This window comes from Lytechinus variegatus, chromosome 2, assembly GCF_018143015.1.
Source record: "Lytechinus variegatus isolate NC3 chromosome 2, Lvar_3.0, whole genome shotgun sequence".
Lineage (NCBI taxonomy): Eukaryota > Metazoa > Echinodermata > Echinoidea > Temnopleuroida > Toxopneustidae > Lytechinus > Lytechinus variegatus.
The window spans coordinates 59,316,056-59,337,515 of NC_054741.1; the positions used below are offsets into that span (position 1 = coordinate 59,316,056).

A 21,460-nucleotide genomic window follows, 5' to 3' on the forward strand; every position below is an offset into this window, starting at 1 on the left:
AGTATATGATATCACTCACTATTTCTTTTGTTTTTTATTGTTTGAATTATACAATATTTCAATTTTTCGAATTTGATGATTAGGACCTCCTTGCCTGAAGCACAAAATGTTAAAATAATGGAATTCCACGTGTTCAGAGAGGAATGAAACTTCATATCACATGACAATGACGAGAAAAATCAAAATATTTCATATTCCATTTAATTAAAATACAAAAGAAATAGTGAGTGAGTGATGTCATCAGTTCCCTCATTTGCATACCGAGCGAGGTGTACATACAACTGTTTTGTTAAATGAAGCAAAACTTTAAAATGTCATAACTTTCTTATTTTACATCCGATTTTGATGAAATTTTCAGTGTTATGCTTGTTGAATTTTTCTCTTTTTATTCGAATCAAGTTTTTGTTGGGTTGGACTTGTCCTTTAAGTAGGGGTGTAGTATGAGTTCGGGATCCAAAGCCAAAATTAAACGAGCGGCACGATTCTGTTTAACCTCAAGTTTTCTTCTATCTCTAGCTGACAAAAACTATTACAGTAATCTAACTGAGAAAGAACAAGTGCTCGCACAGCATGGTGACATGTCTTAAGATCAATGAATCTTCAAATCCTCCACAAATTGCTGAGATGATAATTACAATTACGGACAACCTGATTTACTTGAGCAGACAGTGTGAACATGTTATCAATGCATACTCCAAGAACAGTAGTTTTAGTGGAGATGGGGATGCATTGACCATTAACATTAAGCTGGATATGTGATATTGATTGCAGATGGCGGGCAGAAGAACAGAGAGCTATGAATTCAGTTTTGCTATTATTCAGCTGGAGACAATTAGATGACATCCACCTACTAATTTCCAAAATACAAAGAGAGGTTTTCTCAAGTGTTTCATTTATATTTTCAAAAGAGTGTGGTTCAAAGGAACAATACAGTTGTATATCATCTGCATAACAAATATACTGTAGACCATGTTTATTAATAATGTCAGAGATGGGAGTGATATACAAACTAAAAAGAATCAGCCCGAGAACTGACCCTTGGGGTACCCCAAACTCAGTGACCCACGGGTCAGACAACTCTCCGGCTATGCTTACCCTAGATGACCAACCAGTCAAGTAAGACTTAAACCATTTAAGAGCTAGACCAGATATGTGTAATCGAGATTTTAAGCGATTCAGTAGTATGGTATGATCCACAGTGTCAAAAGCTGCACTTAGGTCCAATGAGACTAAGAAAACACACTTATGTTGATTGAAAAATGACAGAACGTCATTCTGCAATTTCAAAAGGGCTGTCTCAGTGCTGAAATAGGATCTATATGCTGACTGCATTGGATCGTATAAGCCATTATCATTTACATGTTCTGTTAGTTGAATTGATACCTTTTATATCACTTTAGCAATATGTGAAATATTACTAACAGGCCTATAATTACATAATGTGTCTTTATTCAGATTGTTTTTCGTGATTATTGGTGTAACTATAGCCTGATGAACACCATCTGGAAATGTACCCGATGATAATGAGCTGTTTACAATAGAGGTCAGAGTAGGAATATTGCAATTCACAAGTTTTTTCAAAAGCCAAGCTACACCACTGGCAAGTCACTGGCAAGTCATGAAAAATAGATGGTGAACTGGGGGAATTGAGGTCACTGAATCTATTTTTAGCACTCTCATTCCCTGTAAATGCTGTCTATGCTGTCAGGGGTAAGTAAAAGAAAGCTATCCCCATAAACAAGGACAATCCCAATTTATCAAGACACATGTATGTCTTGGTTTATGAGGATATCCTTGTTTTCTGGGACAATCCCAATTTTTGGACCAGCATCTCTACTGATTACACAGTGAATTTTTAAGAAGTTGGTAAATATCACCTTATCACAGAAGTAATGTTTGCCGAAACTTGCTCCAGCTACTCGCTGGGGCTCTTCCTGGTGAGTAGCTATACGGTCATAATTTTTTTGAAATTATACTTTAAAATCATTCATAAAAGAGAAAAATCACTAACCTCGGCCTGGAAAGTGGTTTCGCATGTCTCCAACGGAAGTGAAAGAAGCTCGATGGTGGCGCTAATAAATTTCATAACCTAAATTCAGCTCGTTGATAGTTTTATAACTGTGTCTCAATTCATTCAGTTCCCATAGGATCTCTGCAAAGCAGTTTTCCACTGCATCATGCTAAGCTGGTATATTTAACCAATTAAAACATTTTACATCTAAGTTAATCAGTCATAGACAACAGACATTACTCTGTGGCCTTTTTGGTAAAATTAGAGACAATTGCAAAGCTGAGATTTTACTCACACCCTTTCCAATGCACTAGACCACATAGACAGGAATAACCGTTGTTTCTGGGGATGTATTCAACAATTTCTGACATTTTACTATCATCCCCATTCACCAACGGTAGTGTGTTAGTGCAAGACCGCACTACCCTTGCTGATTACCATCATGGTCTTTCTAGCCATTTTTCTTGATCTGTTTATTATACCTAAGTTAATTTGATTTCATTTTTCACAGGACGCTGGACAGATCTTATGTCAAGCATGTCGCCTAGTCCCGCTTCAAGACAACTTGATGGTTACCAAAGTCTGTCAGCTGATAGTCATCATTACCCATCAAAAGGTAAAATATCAGAGGCTTATTTTCTGTAATAAGTCATCATTTTTAGTGTAATCAAGTCTCCTCTATGATGGAAAAAGGAAGCAAAAATTTATATCAATCAGATCTGAGTTATTTCATTGCATGTGTATTAAAGTCTCAGGTTTGTGCTTGAATCAGATGCAACCTTCCAGGGCAATTTTTGATGTATCATTATGTGCAACACTGTGCATTTTGGGTGCATCGTTTGTACCGTCTTGATATAAACCTGACAGTGACTTAACAGGGAATCCTAAGCAGACTGCAGAAAAAACTGAAGATCATAGGTAATTTGTTTCATTTTGAAATTCACTGATTGAATGTGGAATTCCTGAATTTTCCATAGACTTTGTAAAGGGGGGCCACTGGGCTGCTCAAAGCAACATGCTGAGCCTACTTTGGTTTCCGGACAAATTTTATTAAAGCTTGTAACTATTACCACTGACTAAACTCTAGATTGTTGATTGGCTGAAAAGCAATGCTCTCTGACTGTTGCTGTAATATGCCTATAGAAACTGTTGTACAACGCCTACTTAGCTTGTTGTACGCGATCAAATGGGAGGCTGAATGTCACACATTCGTACTGTTGCACACAAGACGTACCATCCAAAATGTACCATTGCACGGCTTTAGGAGGTGACGTCACAATGCGATTTCATTGATTAAGGTGACAATGCGCGTACAGCCCGCTGGCTAAATGCGCAATGCTGTCCAAGATCATGTGCGCTTGTGGGATTTTGCTTTTCGCTTTCAATATTTTTGCTCCCTTTTCATAGATTACTGGAGGGAAAAACTTGTTTTTTTATATTTTCGCTAGATTCCGAGGCGTTGTACAACACAAATAGCGAATATTCTTATTCGTGCAATGGTGCGAGATTTCGCATTCGGTTTTTTTCACCTCATGCGAAATCTCGCACCGTCGCACTCATGCCTATTTGCTATTTGTATATTAGAAAATGACTTTCATAAAACTGTCCACATTTAATACCATGTTGCTATAGGAACAATTGAATAGTTTTTAGTTGTTTGTGTTTTTTTTTTCCCTAGGTGAACCTCACGAAACCCAGCACGACAGCACTTCTAGAGTTTGTGATTGGAGTTAGCAAGCAATGTGTATCGTGGATGCTCCCAGACACATTGAGGGCTCTAGGTGCCATTCTCTATGAAAATGGACCAAAGAGTGAAACGGTAGGCAATCATTCAAAAGTGAAAAGTATGTTAACTGTAGCTTTTCATTAAAAGAGACATCAAGTAGGGTTTGATAAAAGCAGAACAGTTTGATGAAAATATTCATTGTTTGGCAAATACTCTTCAAAGAATGACTGTTTTATGATTTTCAAACAGTTAGTAGTTCATGATGGCCGAAAATATATTTTTTTTCAATTTAGAAGTGTTATGACATAATGAAAATTATAATGTTATTTACATTCTGAAATGATAGTTAATGTCATTTTCAATTTTTTGAGAAAATGTAAATGAATGGAATTAGTATCACTTTGACCTATGGAGGAGCTGCATGCTTTATGATAACATAAAAATTAAAAGTTCAATAATTCATAAGTTTGAAGTTTTGAAAGTCATAACTTTTTCATTTATTTTTTGCCAAACATAGTGTTTTCTTTCCATGGAATTATAAACTGATTAGACTTCAGAATGAACTTGACCTTCAAAGGATCATCAAGTCTCTTGCTACAAAGATATCGCATTTACGTGATCTTAGTACCTTTGAGTCTGATTTTCCGGTCATTCATCTCAATAGCAGCTTAAATACCTTACTTTTCATTCATTTCCGCTATTAATTCAGGATAGCTCATACTGCCAATGTGTTAGTTGTTCATAAGACCCTGATACTAATAAATACAACAATGTAAATCATCAAATTGCTAAGATTAAAGCTTGAGTTTCAAACAGTATTTAGGCTGAGACAGTTCCCATTACATCATAGAGTTTCTATATCATCTTTTTAGTTTTCCTCCGTGCATAGATATGCTGTTGCAGTGATATTTGCAACAAAAGCACTGGATGATTATTATTTAATCAAGTATATATGACTATTCAGGCTCTGTCCTGTATCATAAAGGCCCAAAATATTCATACGAGACAACCCTTTCCATACCAAACAGTATGAATTATAAAAAAAAGGAAAACAAAATCTTTAAACTATAGATATTTATGCATTGGGTCTTGATATCATCAAAACGTGTTTTGTACTTATCCCTTTTCAGTATCTTGAAGAAATGTTGATGCCGACGCCTCCAGGTCTCCTGCAGAAAATGGTCTTGTCACATGACCACGAAGTCAGACGCACAGCTATCCTCTGCGTTGCTAATGCTTGTATGAAGTGAGCAATAATCCATAACTTTCTTTCTAATTCTTCGCGTTTCATGATATCTTCAATGCTAGGGAAAAAAAGGCTTCCAAAAGTTGAAGAGTGTTAAGCCTGGAAAGAAAATCAAATGCTGGAGAGAAATATAAGAGAAAGTGGGATACTCTTGAAACCTGTTATAAGTGAGAAAGGTGAAATTTATGGATCTTATAATTGGAATGCATGTTAACAATTATCTGTATTATCTAGGCCTAAAATCTGTTATTCAGAGAAGTCAATGGTTGGAAATTTTTGTTTAAAATATCTGTGAAAGGCAGTCAAATGCTGTTGACTTTGTTTCCAATTCATGTATTTGACCACTGCAAACAGCAGATTTCCTTTGATTTCAGGAGAGTATTTCATCAACATTTGTCACTGACAGGTCAAATTTTTACAAATCAATTTATTTTGATTGGCTGAGAACTGACTATTACCATGGTAACTTTCAGATAAGATGGACTTTGTCAGATAAATCACCTGACAAGTCTATGCATAAAATGCTCCCGGGGGAAACTATTTTCATCTACATGTAAGAAGCTTTTATTATGGTCTCCCATCTTTTTTTACATCGAACAGGAGTGAGGATGGAAGGGTGATCAGCGAGCCTCTTCTGAGTCTCAGTTTGGACATAATCTTATCAGCACTTCATGCCTCTAAACCGACTGGTTGTGATGACTATACTCATGTTAGGGTGAGTAAAGAAAAATGAAGTCTGGTTAAATTTACCTTCCATAAGTTGAATAATTGCCTCAGATGAAGCAACTATTCAGACCAGATTTTTCATAATACACTTGATGGAGGAGGCGAAGAAGGGGCGGGGATTGAGGAGGAAGGGGAGGAGGAGGAAGAGGAAGAAGAGCAGAAGGAGGATGAATAAGAAGAGGAAGAGATGGAGGACAAAAGAAAGAAGAAGAAAAAGATGAGGATGAAGGGGAAGGAGAAAGAGAAAAGAAAAGATGAAGCATACTAGGCAGAAAATGAATAAGAGGAGAGAACAGAAGAAGCAGAGAGGCTGCAAAGGGAGCAGATTGTCTTCTTTGAAGAAGACAAATGAGAAGAAATGAAAAATTGAATGAACACAGAAGAAGAAAAAGACCCTGAAGAAGACTTGAAGAAGTCCTTGGCAAAGGAGTAGAGTGAATAATCAATGCACACTTGGAATACATGAACACATTTACTTACCCATTGATTTTGTTTTTCATTCAGTTCTTATTAGGAGCACTTCGGGGGTTGCAGAACCTTTTATCTGCTCAGAAGAACATCCATGTTGAACAGTTAGGGTCAGTTTTAGCAGCCCTAAAGGTGAATAGCATAATTTTCTTTCTCTGTTTGATAATTATTGTCTATAGAATCATATTGTAATATCACGGCACCATCTTCCGAGCATTCTTATCTGATATAATTATTTTATGCAGTTAGGTAGTAACAAATGCATTACTTTAAATTGAGATATATCCAATCACTTTTATTGCGAACCCCAGTTTAACTGAGCATGTGGTCTAAATTTGTGGTTCGGCTATAGATAGCTAAATTTGGCAATGATGAAAGCTATAAAATATACCAGAAAAAATGTCAGAAAAAAATTTCAGAAGAAGGAAAATTCAGAAAACTTTTGATATACTATTGCCTTTTCTGTTTCTTTTTAGAGCTATTCCTTGTATGGATTACCAGGCATTGGGACCAACCTTCAGATCCCTTCCACCCTCTTCCCTTCCTCCCTCTACCAGTCCAGCCCTTCCCCTGCTAAACCCAATACACAGCCGAAAGGAGATGATGTTTCAGAGGGGAAAGGTGCCCAGGGTGGAACACCAAAGTCATCCACAGGAAGGAAGAATAAGAGAAGAGGAGGGAAAAAGCAACAGGAGAAAGAGTGAGTGATAGATAGATAGATAGATAGATAGATGGATAGATACAAAGATAAAATGGTTTATTAATCATAGCCAAAGGCCGGATTGTGATCAATTTTACAAACATGAAAGTTATATATAAAGCTTTCATACAAGTATCATAACATTTTCTAAATGATACACAAACCTATCATGTAAACTGTGTGATCTTAGAAAAAAATAGTGTCAGTGGAGAAAAATAAGAATGCAGTAGTAGGTGAGTGAAAAGAAAGAAGGAAACTAGATGAATGAAAATGGAAGCCATGAAGGTGTAAGGAAGTGAATGGAGAGAATGGAAGAGAGAGGTGAGAAAAGGAGAAAAACAACAGAAGGAGAAAGGAAGAGAAAAGAAGAGATCACTTTTATCAAATTCTTGACATGTACACACCACATCCTATCACTTAGAGATGGTAGCAGGTAAAATTCAGTGAGATTTGGATACAATGAACCATTAAATATTGACATAGTAAAATATGCAATGATGTGATTGAACTTTGGAATAATCAACAAAGTGTGAATGTAATAACATTTGAGTAGAAAAAAAAGTGCAATACGCAGCTGAAAAACGTAAGCTCGAATTGCAAAGGTGTGAGCTAGGCCTGTACACTCTCAAAAGCCCCCAATCATAAATGCCCGAGAATACTGCAATATTTCCACAATATTTCCTTGGATTAAGATTAAAAATATTCCCCATCTCACCATATCAATGTTGTGAAAACATACTGGAAGCTCGTTCATTTTAATAGTAGATGCTTGAGTATTTATGTTTGTAATGGGCGTTGCTGTGAATGATATATATGATTGAACCATGTTCTTGATTCATGTAGACTTGCAAAACAACAGCGGGAGAAACAGGAGGAAAACCCAACAGCTTTCATGAAACAGGGAGGACACCAGCCTGATGGAACAGCCACAGCAGATGGCTCTTCCAATCAAGATGCACTCTCCTTCTGGCCAAGCTGGGGTAGAGTAAGCAGTTCAGAGTCAGAGTACTCAGATTCAGAGGGAGGACAGGTATCAAAGCTAAGATCTGCATCATCTAAAGTGAGGCAGGCTTCCCTTGGGTGTCTCCACAGTGTAGTGAAGGTGAGTATTTAAAAGTTTGAAAAATATTTCGGAGGGAGTGCAGATATCTAAATTAAGATCAGTTTCATCTAAAAGGAGACGTGCTTTTCCATGATGTGTAGAGTATGGTGAAGTAAAGTGTTACCTGAAAGGTTAACAAGTTTATTTTTGAGAGATGACAAGTAACGATGCTAAGATAATTGCCTTGTTAGTATAAAGACATCCTCCTATGTAATGTCTCTAGGGACTCTACACAGTGATAATCATTAGCCTGTTTAGGGGTTACAAATAATTGATTGAAATTTTCAGCTAATTCTGAATTGAATTTGACATCTCTTGAATAAAGAGCACCTTAATGTTCTTTATGTTTGCTGCACTTCTGGGTCCGTAACACAAAGTGTAAAGAATAATCATACGCTCAATTTCATGAGTAATTGAACATTGTAGTCAAACAATGCAATCAATCTTATGGAAATGTTCTACAATTATTGTCAAGCTTTGGTTGTGGGCAACTGGTCTCATTTTGTCATGATTGAAAAACTAAAGCATAATCATTTCCACTGTAAAAAGTTGAAAAGAATAAAAATAATGTAAAGGATTATTGTAACATTCGACTTCCCATAGGGTCAAAAGTTACTGATGCAACTTTGAAAACAGATGCCACTGAGAATAAGAGATGATCAGTAATTAGAGGTCAATAGCCTTCCTGAAGACATAAAAAAATGTACCTCTGTCGAAACTTTCAAAATCTTCTAAAAACTTTGCTATTTAACTCTTAGCTCTTTATGCGCCTTGAGCACTCTACATCTACAGAGTGGATCTGGCGCTTTACAAGTCTCATTATTATTATTATTATTATTATAGAGGAGAAGACTTTCACCACATTGATTTTTTGTGTGAATCAAATGACAAAGACTATAATCAGTTTCAGTTCTGATCACTGAGTGATCCTAAATATGTACTTCAATAATTTGTTCACAAACAATGCAGTGCCCGCCCAATCATTGTCCCCTCCGGATCACGGTCCGCCACTGCATCCTTGCATTGATCAAATTATGCACAGGGAAAGCATGCTAACGCCTAGTTATCAATGAGATTATGCATTAAAAATAACATACATGTGTAGGTGCCTAATCCTGTGTTTTATCCATACTTAATTTTGTTGAAACACCACCCAGATATATATTATATATTATTAGAGTGAGGTATTAAGTGCCCAAAAGTAACCTTGCAGTGAAAAAAGATGATTTTCGGGCTGGGGTCTTTGGACATTGTGTTCCCCAACCTCTTAAAGGTATTGTTTAGCTTTGTTAGCAGTCAATTTAAAAAATTCTCAAACCAAGATGAAACATGTGTACAAGTGCATGTATTAGAACTAATAAACACGGAAAACAACCATCATTGAGAAAGAAAATCTAAAATTACAAGGCAAACCCCGAGTTTGTAAATAGGTGTCTTATAGACGCCTAAATAGTACACATAAGTGTATGGGATGAAATTAAGATGGTGTTTCTGGTCACTTTATATTTCAATTTTTGAAGCACTAAATAAGTATTTTCGAATGCAATTTTTTCTGGCCTTCATTTTTGTAACATATCACAGACACAGGTGACAAGTGTCACCTTCTAGCTCAGATTTTTTAAAAGTCAAACCAATGTTAACCAATCACTGTAATATGAATTTTAATTTATTGTTTGGTACATTGCCTTTCTGGTGAATATTTGAATAAGGAAGATGAAATTTAGTAGTATGTAGCACTATGGACTAAAATCCTGTTTTGTCTGGATTTAAAGCCTGGTTTAATTCATCAGAATACTGCTCTCTTGTTTCCGTTGGTAGTTCAAGAATCCCTCTCATTTCTTTGTTTACTTCCTCACCAGAACACGGATAAGAGGCAGATGTTTGGTTACTGGTCAGCGTTCATTCCAGACGCACCGCCTACCACGGGTCTCAACACGCAGACCCTATTCACCTGTATGTTGAAGGATCCATCTCCGAAGGCCAGGGTAGCAAGTGTTGCAGTCATCATGGCTCTCCTTGATGGCTCTAAGCAGTTCCTTATTGCAGCTGATGAAAGGTAAGAATTGATGTTTTACTCCATGGCTAAATACATGTGGAGCCTTAGGTATTCTTATCGAGCTCTTGGCCATTCCATAAAATTATCAGCCTTTTTTGTATGTCGGACCCCATTTATCTTCAGTTGTACTTCACTTCATATACTGACCAAGTCATGGTCATTTGAGAGCTTCACAGACTTTTATAAGAACAAGAAATCAGAGACAGAAAATGTCATGAAGATCCCACATACAGGGGTCGGACATATTTTATGGCATTGCCCCTCTGGTAAATGAGAAAGGGAGTTGGGAGGTCTATGGATATCCTATTATTTAAAAAAAGAAACATGGTAAGTATTGCAATCATCATAATAGCTTTTCTTGATGGCTCCCAACATTTCTTTATTACAATAAATGACAGGTAAGAACTGCCATTTTTATTTGCCCAAAGGAACCACAAGTTTTCATTGTTAAGCTCTGGTAAATAAGAAAGGGAGTTGTAAGTTTTGAGAATACCCTCTCACTCTAAAGGCCAGGATGGCAAGGGTTGCAATTAACATGACTCTTTGTGATGGCTTTTTATGTGATATTTAGATATAAAAAATGTAATTGTTAGATCTATGGTCTAATGGTACCACAAGATTTACAGTATCAAACTCTAGAAGAATTTATTGATAGAGATTTAGGGATTCCCTTTATCCTCGGGAGTCCAGAGTGGCAAGCATTGTGGGCACCATATATCTTTTTGATTGATAACAGAGGATGGTAGATATCAGCTTGAATTTAAGTGAATTTTAGCCCTTTGTGATATTGATCTTAGACTTTCTGCAGTGTGAAATTACAATGATATTTATTTTTCCTCACACACAGAGTTCAGAAGAAAACCGCCTTCACGCCATTTTCCTACACACTAGCATGTACGATCAAGGAGATACACAGGAGCCTTCTTTTAGCCTTGGTTGCTGAAAGCTTCCATACCACAATTACACAAATCGTAAAGGTAGGAATACTTGTTGGTATCAACCTCAGTCGGGATATTTTACGTGTTACGCAGTATACAAGTGCACTTCAAGGGCAACCCTGTACACTGTAAATGATTTTTTTTGTCTCACCTGCGAAGCAAAGTGAGACTATAGGCGCCGCTTTTCCGACAGCAGCGGCATCAACATCAAATCTTAAGCTGAGGTTAAGTTTTTGAATTGACATCATAACTTAGAAAATATATGAACCAAGTTCATGAAACTTGGACATAAGGTTAATCAAGTATCACTGAACATCCTGCATGAGTTTCACGTCACATGACCAAGGTCAAAGGTCAATGAACTTTGGCCGAATTGGGTGTATCTGTTGAATTACCATCATAACTTTGAAAGTTTATGGATCTCATTCATGAAACTTGTACATAAGAGTAATCAAGTATCACTGAACATCCTGTGCGAGTTTCAGGTCACATGATCAAGGTCAAAGGTCATGTAAGGTCAATGAACTTTGGCCATGTTGGGGTTTTTTTGTTGAATAACCATCATATCTCTGTAAGTTTATTGGTCTAGTTCATAAAAAGTGGACATAAGAGTAACCATGTATCACTGAACATCTTGTGCGAGTTAGAGTAGTATTCAAAGTCAGCACTGCTGCTATATTGAACCGCGTGATGCAGGTGAGACAGCCAGAGGCATTCCACTTGTTTTTATTTCATGCTGAGAAAACTCGGAAGTTCATTCTCAAGATCTTAATTTCATGCTAGGCAATATCACAAGAATGTTTTCATTCCACACTTTTATATGCACACAGTCAAGTCACAAAGATTGAAGTATGACTAAAGTCGCACTTAAATGCCGACGTGTACGTGATATGCAACACAATCTTATTGATAGATACGCAGTAGTTTGCGTCGTCATGACACAATCTGACCAATGCGGTCAACCCTTTTATACCGTACACAACTTGGTATTTAAGTGCGACTCTAAGTCATACTTAAATCTTTGTGAAACACCCCACAGGTCTTATAAATCCAACATTGCTTCTTCTTCATTTGTGCCATGTAAGTGCACCTTAATTCTTTAATCTACTTATTTATTTTTTATTATTTGTTGAAATACATGTATACAGGATGATGTATGATCAACAATAATAATGACAAAGAATCAAAAGAACAGATCAAGAATAGAAAAGATCATATTGATAAATAAAGGTTTACAATGGATGCTCTATTGAGCAGACATCTATCTTTATATAAAAAAGAAACTCCAAAAACGGTTTCCAACTAAGGTCTCTCTTTTATGTTATATTTGCACCTCAATTATTTCAATCTACTCTCTACTATGTTATCATTCCAGTGTCTTTCAATGTTAGCAATGAATGTTCCTTACAATCACCTTGAAGCTGGCCTTCTCACCAGGATAATAAGAGCACTCAAACCATTCTTCTGCCATAGAGGTAATTATGCCCTCCTTACATGCAACATCATATTTTATCAATCCTTTAACAGGTGTATTTTTTTATCAGAGCTGCATGATTTAATTATGCCATTAGTGACAATTGCTACTTATATGATTATGTACGTGTATGATCATTGTTAGGGACATATTGGGCTCAAAATATGGCATACTGGATATGATTGTAAAGATTGTATCACAAAGAAACAAGATATTCATGCCTGAATACAGTGAATATAAAGTGCAGAAAGTATTTTTAGTCATAAAACTAATAATCTGTACGACAATATCTTCCTGTAGACAGCAATGTAAGGACAGCCTGCCTGACGTGTGTAGGGGCCGTCCTGGGAGCCAGCCCTCCATTAGACGAAGTCACCAAGCTCCTGGAGAGCAGCGAAAGACCAAAGGCAGGTGGTTCTGGAACCTTGTTTCTTCAGCTCAAAGCCAACCAGTCCTCAAACAATGTGGAAAGTCCTGTGGATGAAAGCAGTAGAGGTAATCCTCCAGAGGTTGGAAGCCCTGCTGACTCTGCCGAACAGGATCCAAGACAGGCCTTGGGTCTCCCTAATGCGGGAGAGGCAGATCGAACTGAACAAGCCTTGAATAGGCTGTCGTTGAAAGATGGACAAAGTGCCTCTGGAAGATCAGAGGCAACTGATGGTGGAACTGTGAACCCTGCGAATGATGGTAGTAACCATATGTCTTGGTTAGTGAGACTGTGCAGTGATATATGCTTGCCAGCTGACACTCCGGAATATGCAGCTAATAGTCAAAATGAAAGGTTAGTTAATTATTATAATCTATGGTGATCATGGTGATCATTCACATATCATGTAATGGAGCAAACTTAACATCTCACTTATTGGATGATATAAGAATACACATATCAATTGCATTTAGTTTTTTTTGTGATCAGTAAAATGCCTGCCATAAGTTATTTTCATGAAATATTTAGCTACATATGATACATGATGTTTTATTAACTCTTAATGTACCATTCACTGTAATCACTGTTTGTGGTAACTCCCGTAGGAACTTGGCAGGACAGCATTTGCTGGTAAACGCCAAGCTGGTATATAACCAATTACGTGTGAAACATTTTACGTCTAGGTTAATCAGTCAAAGTGGCTGACGTTATAGACGACAGATATCACTCTCAGGCCCTTTTATCAAAGTGGAGACAATGACAGAGTTGGGATTCGAACTCACGACCTTGCGATTATGAGTCTAATGCACTAACCACTGGACCACACGACCCTTTTTTTTTTCAGAGTCTATTTTTGAATGATTTATTTATTAAAAAAAGAGAATCACTCATGAGACAATAATGTTAAACCTCTTGACCATAAGCTGAACCAAACAATGGAATCACTCATGCATACAATGCATTCCTCAAAATGCAGTAGGCATAACAAAAGCTGTATGACCATTGCACAAAAATGTGTTCTTGGCACTCCAGTGGATGCACAGATCCCTCTCTTATCACTATTCTCTCTTTACCTCTCTGCGACCCCTTTTACCCTTTTTTCTTCTCTCTGTTCTGTCTGCCATTGAAACCTATCATCCCTCTCTCCTTTCTAACGTTATACCTCTACATGCATATCCCTTCACTCGTCATCTTTCTACTCTCACTTGGCATGCATCTGGGTCCCGTCTTACAAAGAGTTGTGATTGATTCAATCAATCTCAACTATGGATGGCCAGCAACGTTAACTTTATTATTCATGTTTGTTCAAAATATTTTCCAACTGTAAATGCATTCATTGTTTTCTTGAAAATGCATTGTGCTTCTCTTTGTTTAAAAAGGACAAATTTCCTGTCGAAAAAATTATGACACTGATGGAGTTCCATAGAGTTATGATTGATTGGATCAATTGTAACTCTTTGTAAGACAGGGCCCTGACCTCATTTCTTGCAGGTACGGTATTGAATCCCTTCCAGTGCGGATAGAGTCCCTTCAAGTACTAACCCAGATGGTGAAAGGATACTTTCATATAATGAAAGGGGCCCTCATGCACCTGACCCATATCATCATTGAATGTCTGTCAGATAGAGATGCTCAAATACAACTCCATAGTCTGAAGGTAGGAACTTCTTCATCCAATGATACTCGTAATAAATAGGTATTTATACAGCGCCTTCTATCTAGAAATAATCTCTGCCAAGGCGCATTATTTTTATTACCCCTGCTCTATGTGTACCTTGAGCTGCTGCTTCCGGTGGTAAATTGCCAATTTCGTCCACTGCCAACTCGTCCACTCACCACATGGTCTACATTCTTTTAGTGTAATGCCATTCCGTCCAACATTTTGTCTAACAACCATTTGGTCCAATCATCACTTCGTCTAATCACCATTTCGTCTAATAACCAGTGGGTCTTTACTTTCATTTTCCACATTTTACACTTGAGTTTGATTAGGCCAAATGGTATATGGACTAAATGGCTAGTGGACCAACTGGTTATTAGACAAAATGGCATTAGACTTAAAAAATGAAAGTAGACCTTGTGGTGATTAGATGAACTTATAGACCAAGTGTACGAATTGGCATTAGGCAGATTGGAAATAAACCCTTCCGGTACCCGATGCTTACAAGGAATTGATTCTGCCATGTAACCATTCACCTCACCTGGGTTGAGTGCAGCACAATGTGAGTAAATTTCATGTGCATAAAACTGACATTGTTGTATTAAGTAGTTTTATTTCCCATTTGTTGATTTCACTTATATTTCTGTTCTGGGTCTTTTAAGAACCAAGTGATTGACATCACTGTTGGGATCTGTGTTCAAAGCTTTGCCACTTATCTGCTGACCTTTGTTATGAATGTTTTTTGAAGGTTCTTGAAGAGCTGGGTAAGGCTTTGTTAGATCAGCTTGATTCTGAGGGTGAAAAATCTGCAAAACTCAAACCTCCCTTACAGCCCCAAGAGGTAAGCTGCCAACTAAAAGCAGAGTATATATATGTATATATAGCCTGCTTTTGCAACTTTTGCCCATTCCCCTAAAGATGACAAAAACAAACTCGCCAAAATTTAAAGTTTGGGTGGTCATCTTCAGGACCAACACATGCTCACAAAAGAATTCATGGTGTACCGTGAAACCTCTATTCTCTTTATTTCTGAGGTATTTAAAGTTTGCACAATATTTGTTATTGGTGATGAACCCCATTATTACATGAAGTAAGAGTGTAGCTATGCATTTGATCTATTTATTTGTTTACATTTTATTACATACAAGTTTATTTGTGATGTTAAATGATAAAATAAATAATATAGGATTTATATATAGCATGCATATCCACCTTCTTGGGCCTGTTGCATAAAACTTTTTACCTGAGAAAACTCTGGTAAAAACTGAAAACTAAGGTTAGTCTGATTTCTGCCATTGACTTTACCACAGGGCAAAATCTCCGGTAAAAACTACCTGAGTTTTCTCAGGTAAAAAGTTTTATGCAATGGGCCCCTGTTAGGTACTCTTGCTGAAGGAAAACACGCCATGACTGGGAATCGAACCCACATCCTTCAGATTGAATGATGAGAGTCCAAACCACTACACCACTAGGCCATGTTCATATATTTACTTTACTGTATTTCCAACAAAACTTACTGTTTTGCCAAAGAAAGTTAATCTCAAATGTGCATCAGTATACAAATGATGCATGGGTTAGAGTGGGTCAGTAGGAAATGTGTGCACAAGGTAACTTTGGCATGGTTTAGACCATAATGCCAAAGTTACCGCGTGCACACAGTTCCACTGACCCACGAAAGAAACCCATTCATCATCTGTTTCATAGAATGGAAATTTTTTTTTGAATAAACCACAAAAATTAATGATTTACTGGATGCATGATAATTTCATGCGTCCGGTAAATTCAATTTACCGGACGCATGAAAAAATTTACCGGACGCATGATTTTTTTTACCGGACGCATGATTTATTTACCGGATGCATGAAAATTCCAAAATGTAATGCAGACACTTTGATAACCCTGGACAACATAAATATGGGCTTAACTGGATAATATGTTGCCACAAAGGCATTATTATACCCAAAATGCCAGATATAGCTTTGCATTGACTAGATCTTGAGGCAGCCTCCGACCTCCAATAGCTGTGTGTGTATGCCCGGGCTGCGCCGGGGGCCAGCGCCTGCCTTGGCCTGCAGTGGAGATTTGGCTGTGCACAGCCAGCCCAGGGCAGTAGATCTAACGTTATGTCTGGACTTCTCAACTAACGAGTATATGGGCATTTTTAATCCCAATGACAATTACGGTACCGTATTTGTACTTACAGATCATTTTGCATCCTTTATTTGATTCATTCTGCCTTGATCGAAAATTCAAAATTTTGACGTAAACAAGCGTAACATTAATAACAGTACATGCGCGATGACATCACAATGACCTTTTCGGGCGATAGCTTGTTAACAGTGGATATCGTTTTGATTATCGGGATATTGTTCATGCAGCCCAGTAAAAATTCTTGCATTGCCCTCAACCAATCAAATTGCAGGGATTTTCTCATCCATTCTATAATACTTCTTGATTACAGGCTCTTGAGGTATGGCGGAAGCTGTTATCAGGGACATTACCCAGAATCCTCCAGGATTCATCAAATAGCGTACTCCAATCCTGTGCGTGTGATTGTCTTTCAACTATTGGACCACAGGTCTTTGAACTTTTAGAGGTAAGCACTTGATGTCTAAGACACAAAAAAAAGTATCCAGCAAACAGATTAAGCTAAACTTGATGAGCAGTGGTAATCCAGAGGAAGTCGTCGACTTAAATTCACTAAAAAAAAAGTTTGAACGAGCTAGGAGGAGATACAGAAACATGGTCAAAGCAGATTATGTATAATTCAGTGTGTACTCTGAGAAAAAGTCCACCAAGGCTAAAACATGCTAAATTGAGCACAATTATTCCATGAAAATTGAACTGTCCATGATATTGCACCCCCCCTGTTGGTTTAAACTTAATTTGTAAAATTGAGTCACAAAATTTCTAGATTTATTGTTGCCATATCATCAATGATGTAGATTTAGAAAGTTCTGAAATAGAACACATAAACCGAACATTGTGAAATAATTAAATCTAGGCAGAAATGTCAATACTGATCAGTACAGATATGAGTCAAAACCAAGGTCATCATCAGATTACAGGACCTTCGATCAACCTATTCAGCAACAACAACAAAATTGTTGACTTGGCGTAACAGGCAAATGAAAATTTGAGTAGGTATTGCAGATTTTTTTTTGGGGGGGTTTTGTCGTCGCTTATATTTGCATACATGAAAGTAGAAATTTAAACATATACATGTACAGTGGAGTAGATAGGTCTGCAGACCTTTTGGATGATCTGATCAGAGGGGTAGATGACAATATGTTCAAATAATTTCTCCTACATACACACGCACTAATATATATGTAAACAGAATGAGTCAGAAGTTGTTGAAATCTTGAAAGCAAAGAATATCTGGGGTTTTTCGGCATTGCAATATCGATATTTACACAATTGATATTGACGCAATCGATATCGGATTAAAGAAATAAAACAGCATAGGGTTGGCTATAAACAAGTAAACAATTTTTGAGGGGCTCTATGCTGGTGTGCATCTATTGGCCAGAATATGAGATTTTATGACAATTTTCTACTTTCCTCTGTTTCAAGGGAAGAGAGAGGGCTTTGTGCATCACTCTGTTACTTGGTCTGAGCTGTGAGGAAGATTATCGAGTGAAAGCAGCATCGGTCAGGGCCCTAGGAGTCTTTGTCCTCTACCCATGCTTGAGACAGGTAGGATTTGCAACTTACGGGGCAGTCACTTTTATTCTACTGTCACTGTACACCGAGTCAAAACCATTGTTTGTACCAGGTACATATGGTTGGTTTGAATAAAATTAGATAAAATGGCTGTTTTCGACTCACCATACAGTGGCCGTAGGGGAATGTGACTGCAGCAAGTAGGTTGCCAAGTAAAAAAAAAATGTTTAAAGTTGTTGTACCCAAATGATTTCATAGGGTTCTTGAGGGTTGGTAGTTATGTATCAAAGACCTATTTTAAATGACAATATGAAAGATTAAAAGAGGGATTTTGTAAGCTTTGCCTTCCTGCAGATGTTAACAGTAAAGCCTTTTTATTATAGCATTTTGAGCCTGTGGATCAAATCTTTTAACTGGACAGATTAATAACAGTTTGCGCTTGATGGGCAAAACTAGAATTAATCACTTGATTCACTTTTTTTATATTTTATAGCAAGATTCTCAGTATGAAGTATAAATATTGAAAACTTGTACCTTGTGTATTGAAAGAAAATTCCTTAGGTAAATAGCAATGATCTTAAATGGACCGGATACACATAGAAACTGTCTTTGAAACTGTGATCTGAAACAATTGATTATGCAGAGAAAGAGTCCTGTAAATACCATCTATGTGTCAACTTTTTTTTTAAATACAGTAATGAGTCCACTTCTTACTTAAATTATGCTACATTAAAAAGTAGACTTATTAATGCTGTTTCCATAGAAACAAACCCAAAGCTGTTACCTTGTGACAAAAGCATGCTTTTTTTTTACCCTTCTCAATATTAGCTCTGAAATTCATAAACAACGCATGAAAGTCTGCATAAACCGTTTTCTTTAGACCACAGATACAAAACCACACCACCTTTCTGAATTTGGGTCTTAAGCTTTTGTCCCTTCTGATTTCTTCCAGGATGTTTTATTTGTGGCAGACACAGCGAATGCAATCTTGAGTTCTCTCCAAGACTCCTCCGTTAACGTGAGAATGAGAGCTACCTGGTCTCTTGGCAATCTCAGTGATGCCCTTCTCATTAACTTGTAAGTGATACCCTTGTTACGTATATCCAGGTGGGTGTTTCATAAAGCTGTTCGTAAAGTTTCGAACGACTTTACGCAAGACTGGAACATGTTCTTAGGTCATAACTCAATTACATAGGAAAAAAAACCCCCAAAACATAGCACAAGAAAGGATCACCAGTCGTGCGTAAAGTCATTCTTATCTTACGGACAGCTTTATTTAACACCCACCAGGGAGGCTGTGAGGAAGAGAGGGAGACAGTGACAGACGGAAAGAAAAAGGGAGAGAGGAAAACAGAGGCATTTGGATGTTTTCTTTTAGTCCCTTATAAACAGGGACCAAAATGTGACACTCAAATATCACTCCAGGGATGTTCCATAAAATAGGGATCGTTCCTGTTTTTTAGCATCTGAAATGGCTGCATATTAAAGGTAGATGGTGCTAAATTTCTTCAGATGTCGGCCCCCCAATTCCACCATTCACTTCATACAGCAGCGCTTTATTCAGTCACGCAAGGTTCCCTATTTCCACCTCCATTCACTATGTACACAAGTGCGCGTATACAATCGACGAGTGGTTCCGGAAACCACGATTTGGCCTACATTCCTTATTAGTCACCATGCGTAAAAAGATACTTCCTTACTTTGCATGCCAGATACATGTACCTGAGTGTGTGTGTGTCCCCACACCTGCATGGGGAGTGTATTTTTTTTACCATCCCTGTGTCGTAACAATTATACCTATGTGAGGGTGTTTGTGTGGGAGATAGCTCAGTTGGCAGAGCGGGGGATTCGTATTCCGGCGACCCGGGTTCGATTCCCACTTGGTGCGCTAGTGCCCTTTGATAAGACAGCATTAATCCTCAGGACCAGGTCCTTCTGAGAGGAGATTAAGCCGTCGGTCCTCTGGTTGCTTACTTACAAGCATTCATGCTTTCTTAGCAATCAGGAAAAAAATCACAACGGGTGATAGAAGAGACAGCAGGTGACAGAGAGATGAACAGAAAGTTTTATAGGTACTAAGTATTGTATGCTTATGCTGAATATAATGGAGAATGTGTACCAGCTATTAAACAAAACAGTAGCAGTCATATTCTGTTTTATAAAAAAGTTTACATTGCAATTTTTACACGGGTTGCTTTTGATACAACCTGAACATCTAACGCAAAGTGATTTTTTAGCAATGAGCATGATTTCATGATGCCTACTACTGTCATTCTCACTCACCTGAATAGCGATTGCCGTTTGTTTAATAGCGATTGAGTTTTCAAATTCAAAACAGCCCTTAAAACCCACTTATTTAAATTGTACATAACCTCAACAAAGTGAACTCACCAAACTTCTCTTCCTCTCCTTTATTTTCGAAAGCGAATAGAGACATATCTGTTATATGTTACGTGCTATGCAAAAACTGACTATTATTATTACTACCGGTATGACTGCAATTGGGGAAATCTAGAAAATGTGTATTGCATTGTGGGATAGCTTCTCAATATAATAGCTTCCGGCATCAGTGTTCGATGCTACTGGCAGCTCACTGACTGTGCAAACTCTGCACCATACTACTAAACCATTCATGGCATCTGTATTTATAGGCCCAGAGCTTAAAAAGTACATCACGGATTAAATAGCATAATGCAAAAGATAGTGTGTGATATCATCAGCTCATTCCTTCGCATTTCATTTTGTGAAGGTCACGCTGATTTGCATCATTAATTTCAAGTAAAATTCAGCATGCACGATATGCGCATAGCTCTGCACAGCATATTAAAACTTTCTAGCGAACACCATATCAAAAATGGGATTGATAGCCTGCAAGGTGAAAAAATGTCTTGTCTCACAAATATTGATATGTTGAGACTTATTCAAGGTTGCCAGAATTGTCCAATTTTCATGCTGCATTTTGTAAAATTTTGCGAATGTGATGTTCCTGTGCTAGATGATAGCGTGTAAATTATTTTGTCATATTCATAATTTAATAGTGTTTGATTTTTACAGTCATGTCTGTACGAATGTTTGTACATGTATTTGTAATCAATCAAGCAGTGATGACATATATGTATATTAAAAAAACTTGCTCCTGTATTATGAAAGATATCATCCATTGTACAGTTATTGTCCAATTGAATTTTTGATACTATCTGAAATAGAAATTTAGTCCCAAGACTCTGCTAGGAAATTTCTGTATTGCAATTCCCGGCTGG

At 37.4% G+C, this 21,460-nt stretch overlaps 1 protein-coding gene across 1 annotated transcript in view; it reads left to right on the forward strand.

Annotated features, from left to right (window-relative positions):
• LOC121408499 (HEAT repeat-containing protein 6-like) overlaps positions 1 to 21,460 on the forward strand; it is a 64,222-nt gene that overhangs the window by 2,536 nt on the left and 40,226 nt on the right. The window contains exons 2-17 of the mRNA XM_041599979.1: positions 2,523 to 2,627; positions 3,690 to 3,830; positions 4,868 to 4,983; positions 5,584 to 5,698; positions 6,214 to 6,309; positions 6,654 to 6,877; positions 7,721 to 7,979; positions 9,839 to 10,035; positions 10,883 to 11,012; positions 12,349 to 12,448; positions 12,748 to 13,228; positions 14,366 to 14,531; positions 15,283 to 15,375; positions 16,996 to 17,130; positions 18,111 to 18,233; positions 19,153 to 19,277. Of these exons, the coding sequence (XP_041455913.1) occupies positions 2,523 to 2,627; positions 3,690 to 3,830; positions 4,868 to 4,983; positions 5,584 to 5,698; positions 6,214 to 6,309; positions 6,654 to 6,877; positions 7,721 to 7,979; positions 9,839 to 10,035; positions 10,883 to 11,012; positions 12,349 to 12,448; positions 12,748 to 13,228; positions 14,366 to 14,531; positions 15,283 to 15,375; positions 16,996 to 17,130; positions 18,111 to 18,233; positions 19,153 to 19,277 (2,606 nt within the window). The remainder of the gene's footprint in view (positions 1 to 2,522; positions 2,628 to 3,689; positions 3,831 to 4,867; positions 4,984 to 5,583; positions 5,699 to 6,213; positions 6,310 to 6,653; positions 6,878 to 7,720; positions 7,980 to 9,838; positions 10,036 to 10,882; positions 11,013 to 12,348; positions 12,449 to 12,747; positions 13,229 to 14,365; positions 14,532 to 15,282; positions 15,376 to 16,995; positions 17,131 to 18,110; positions 18,234 to 19,152; positions 19,278 to 21,460) is intronic.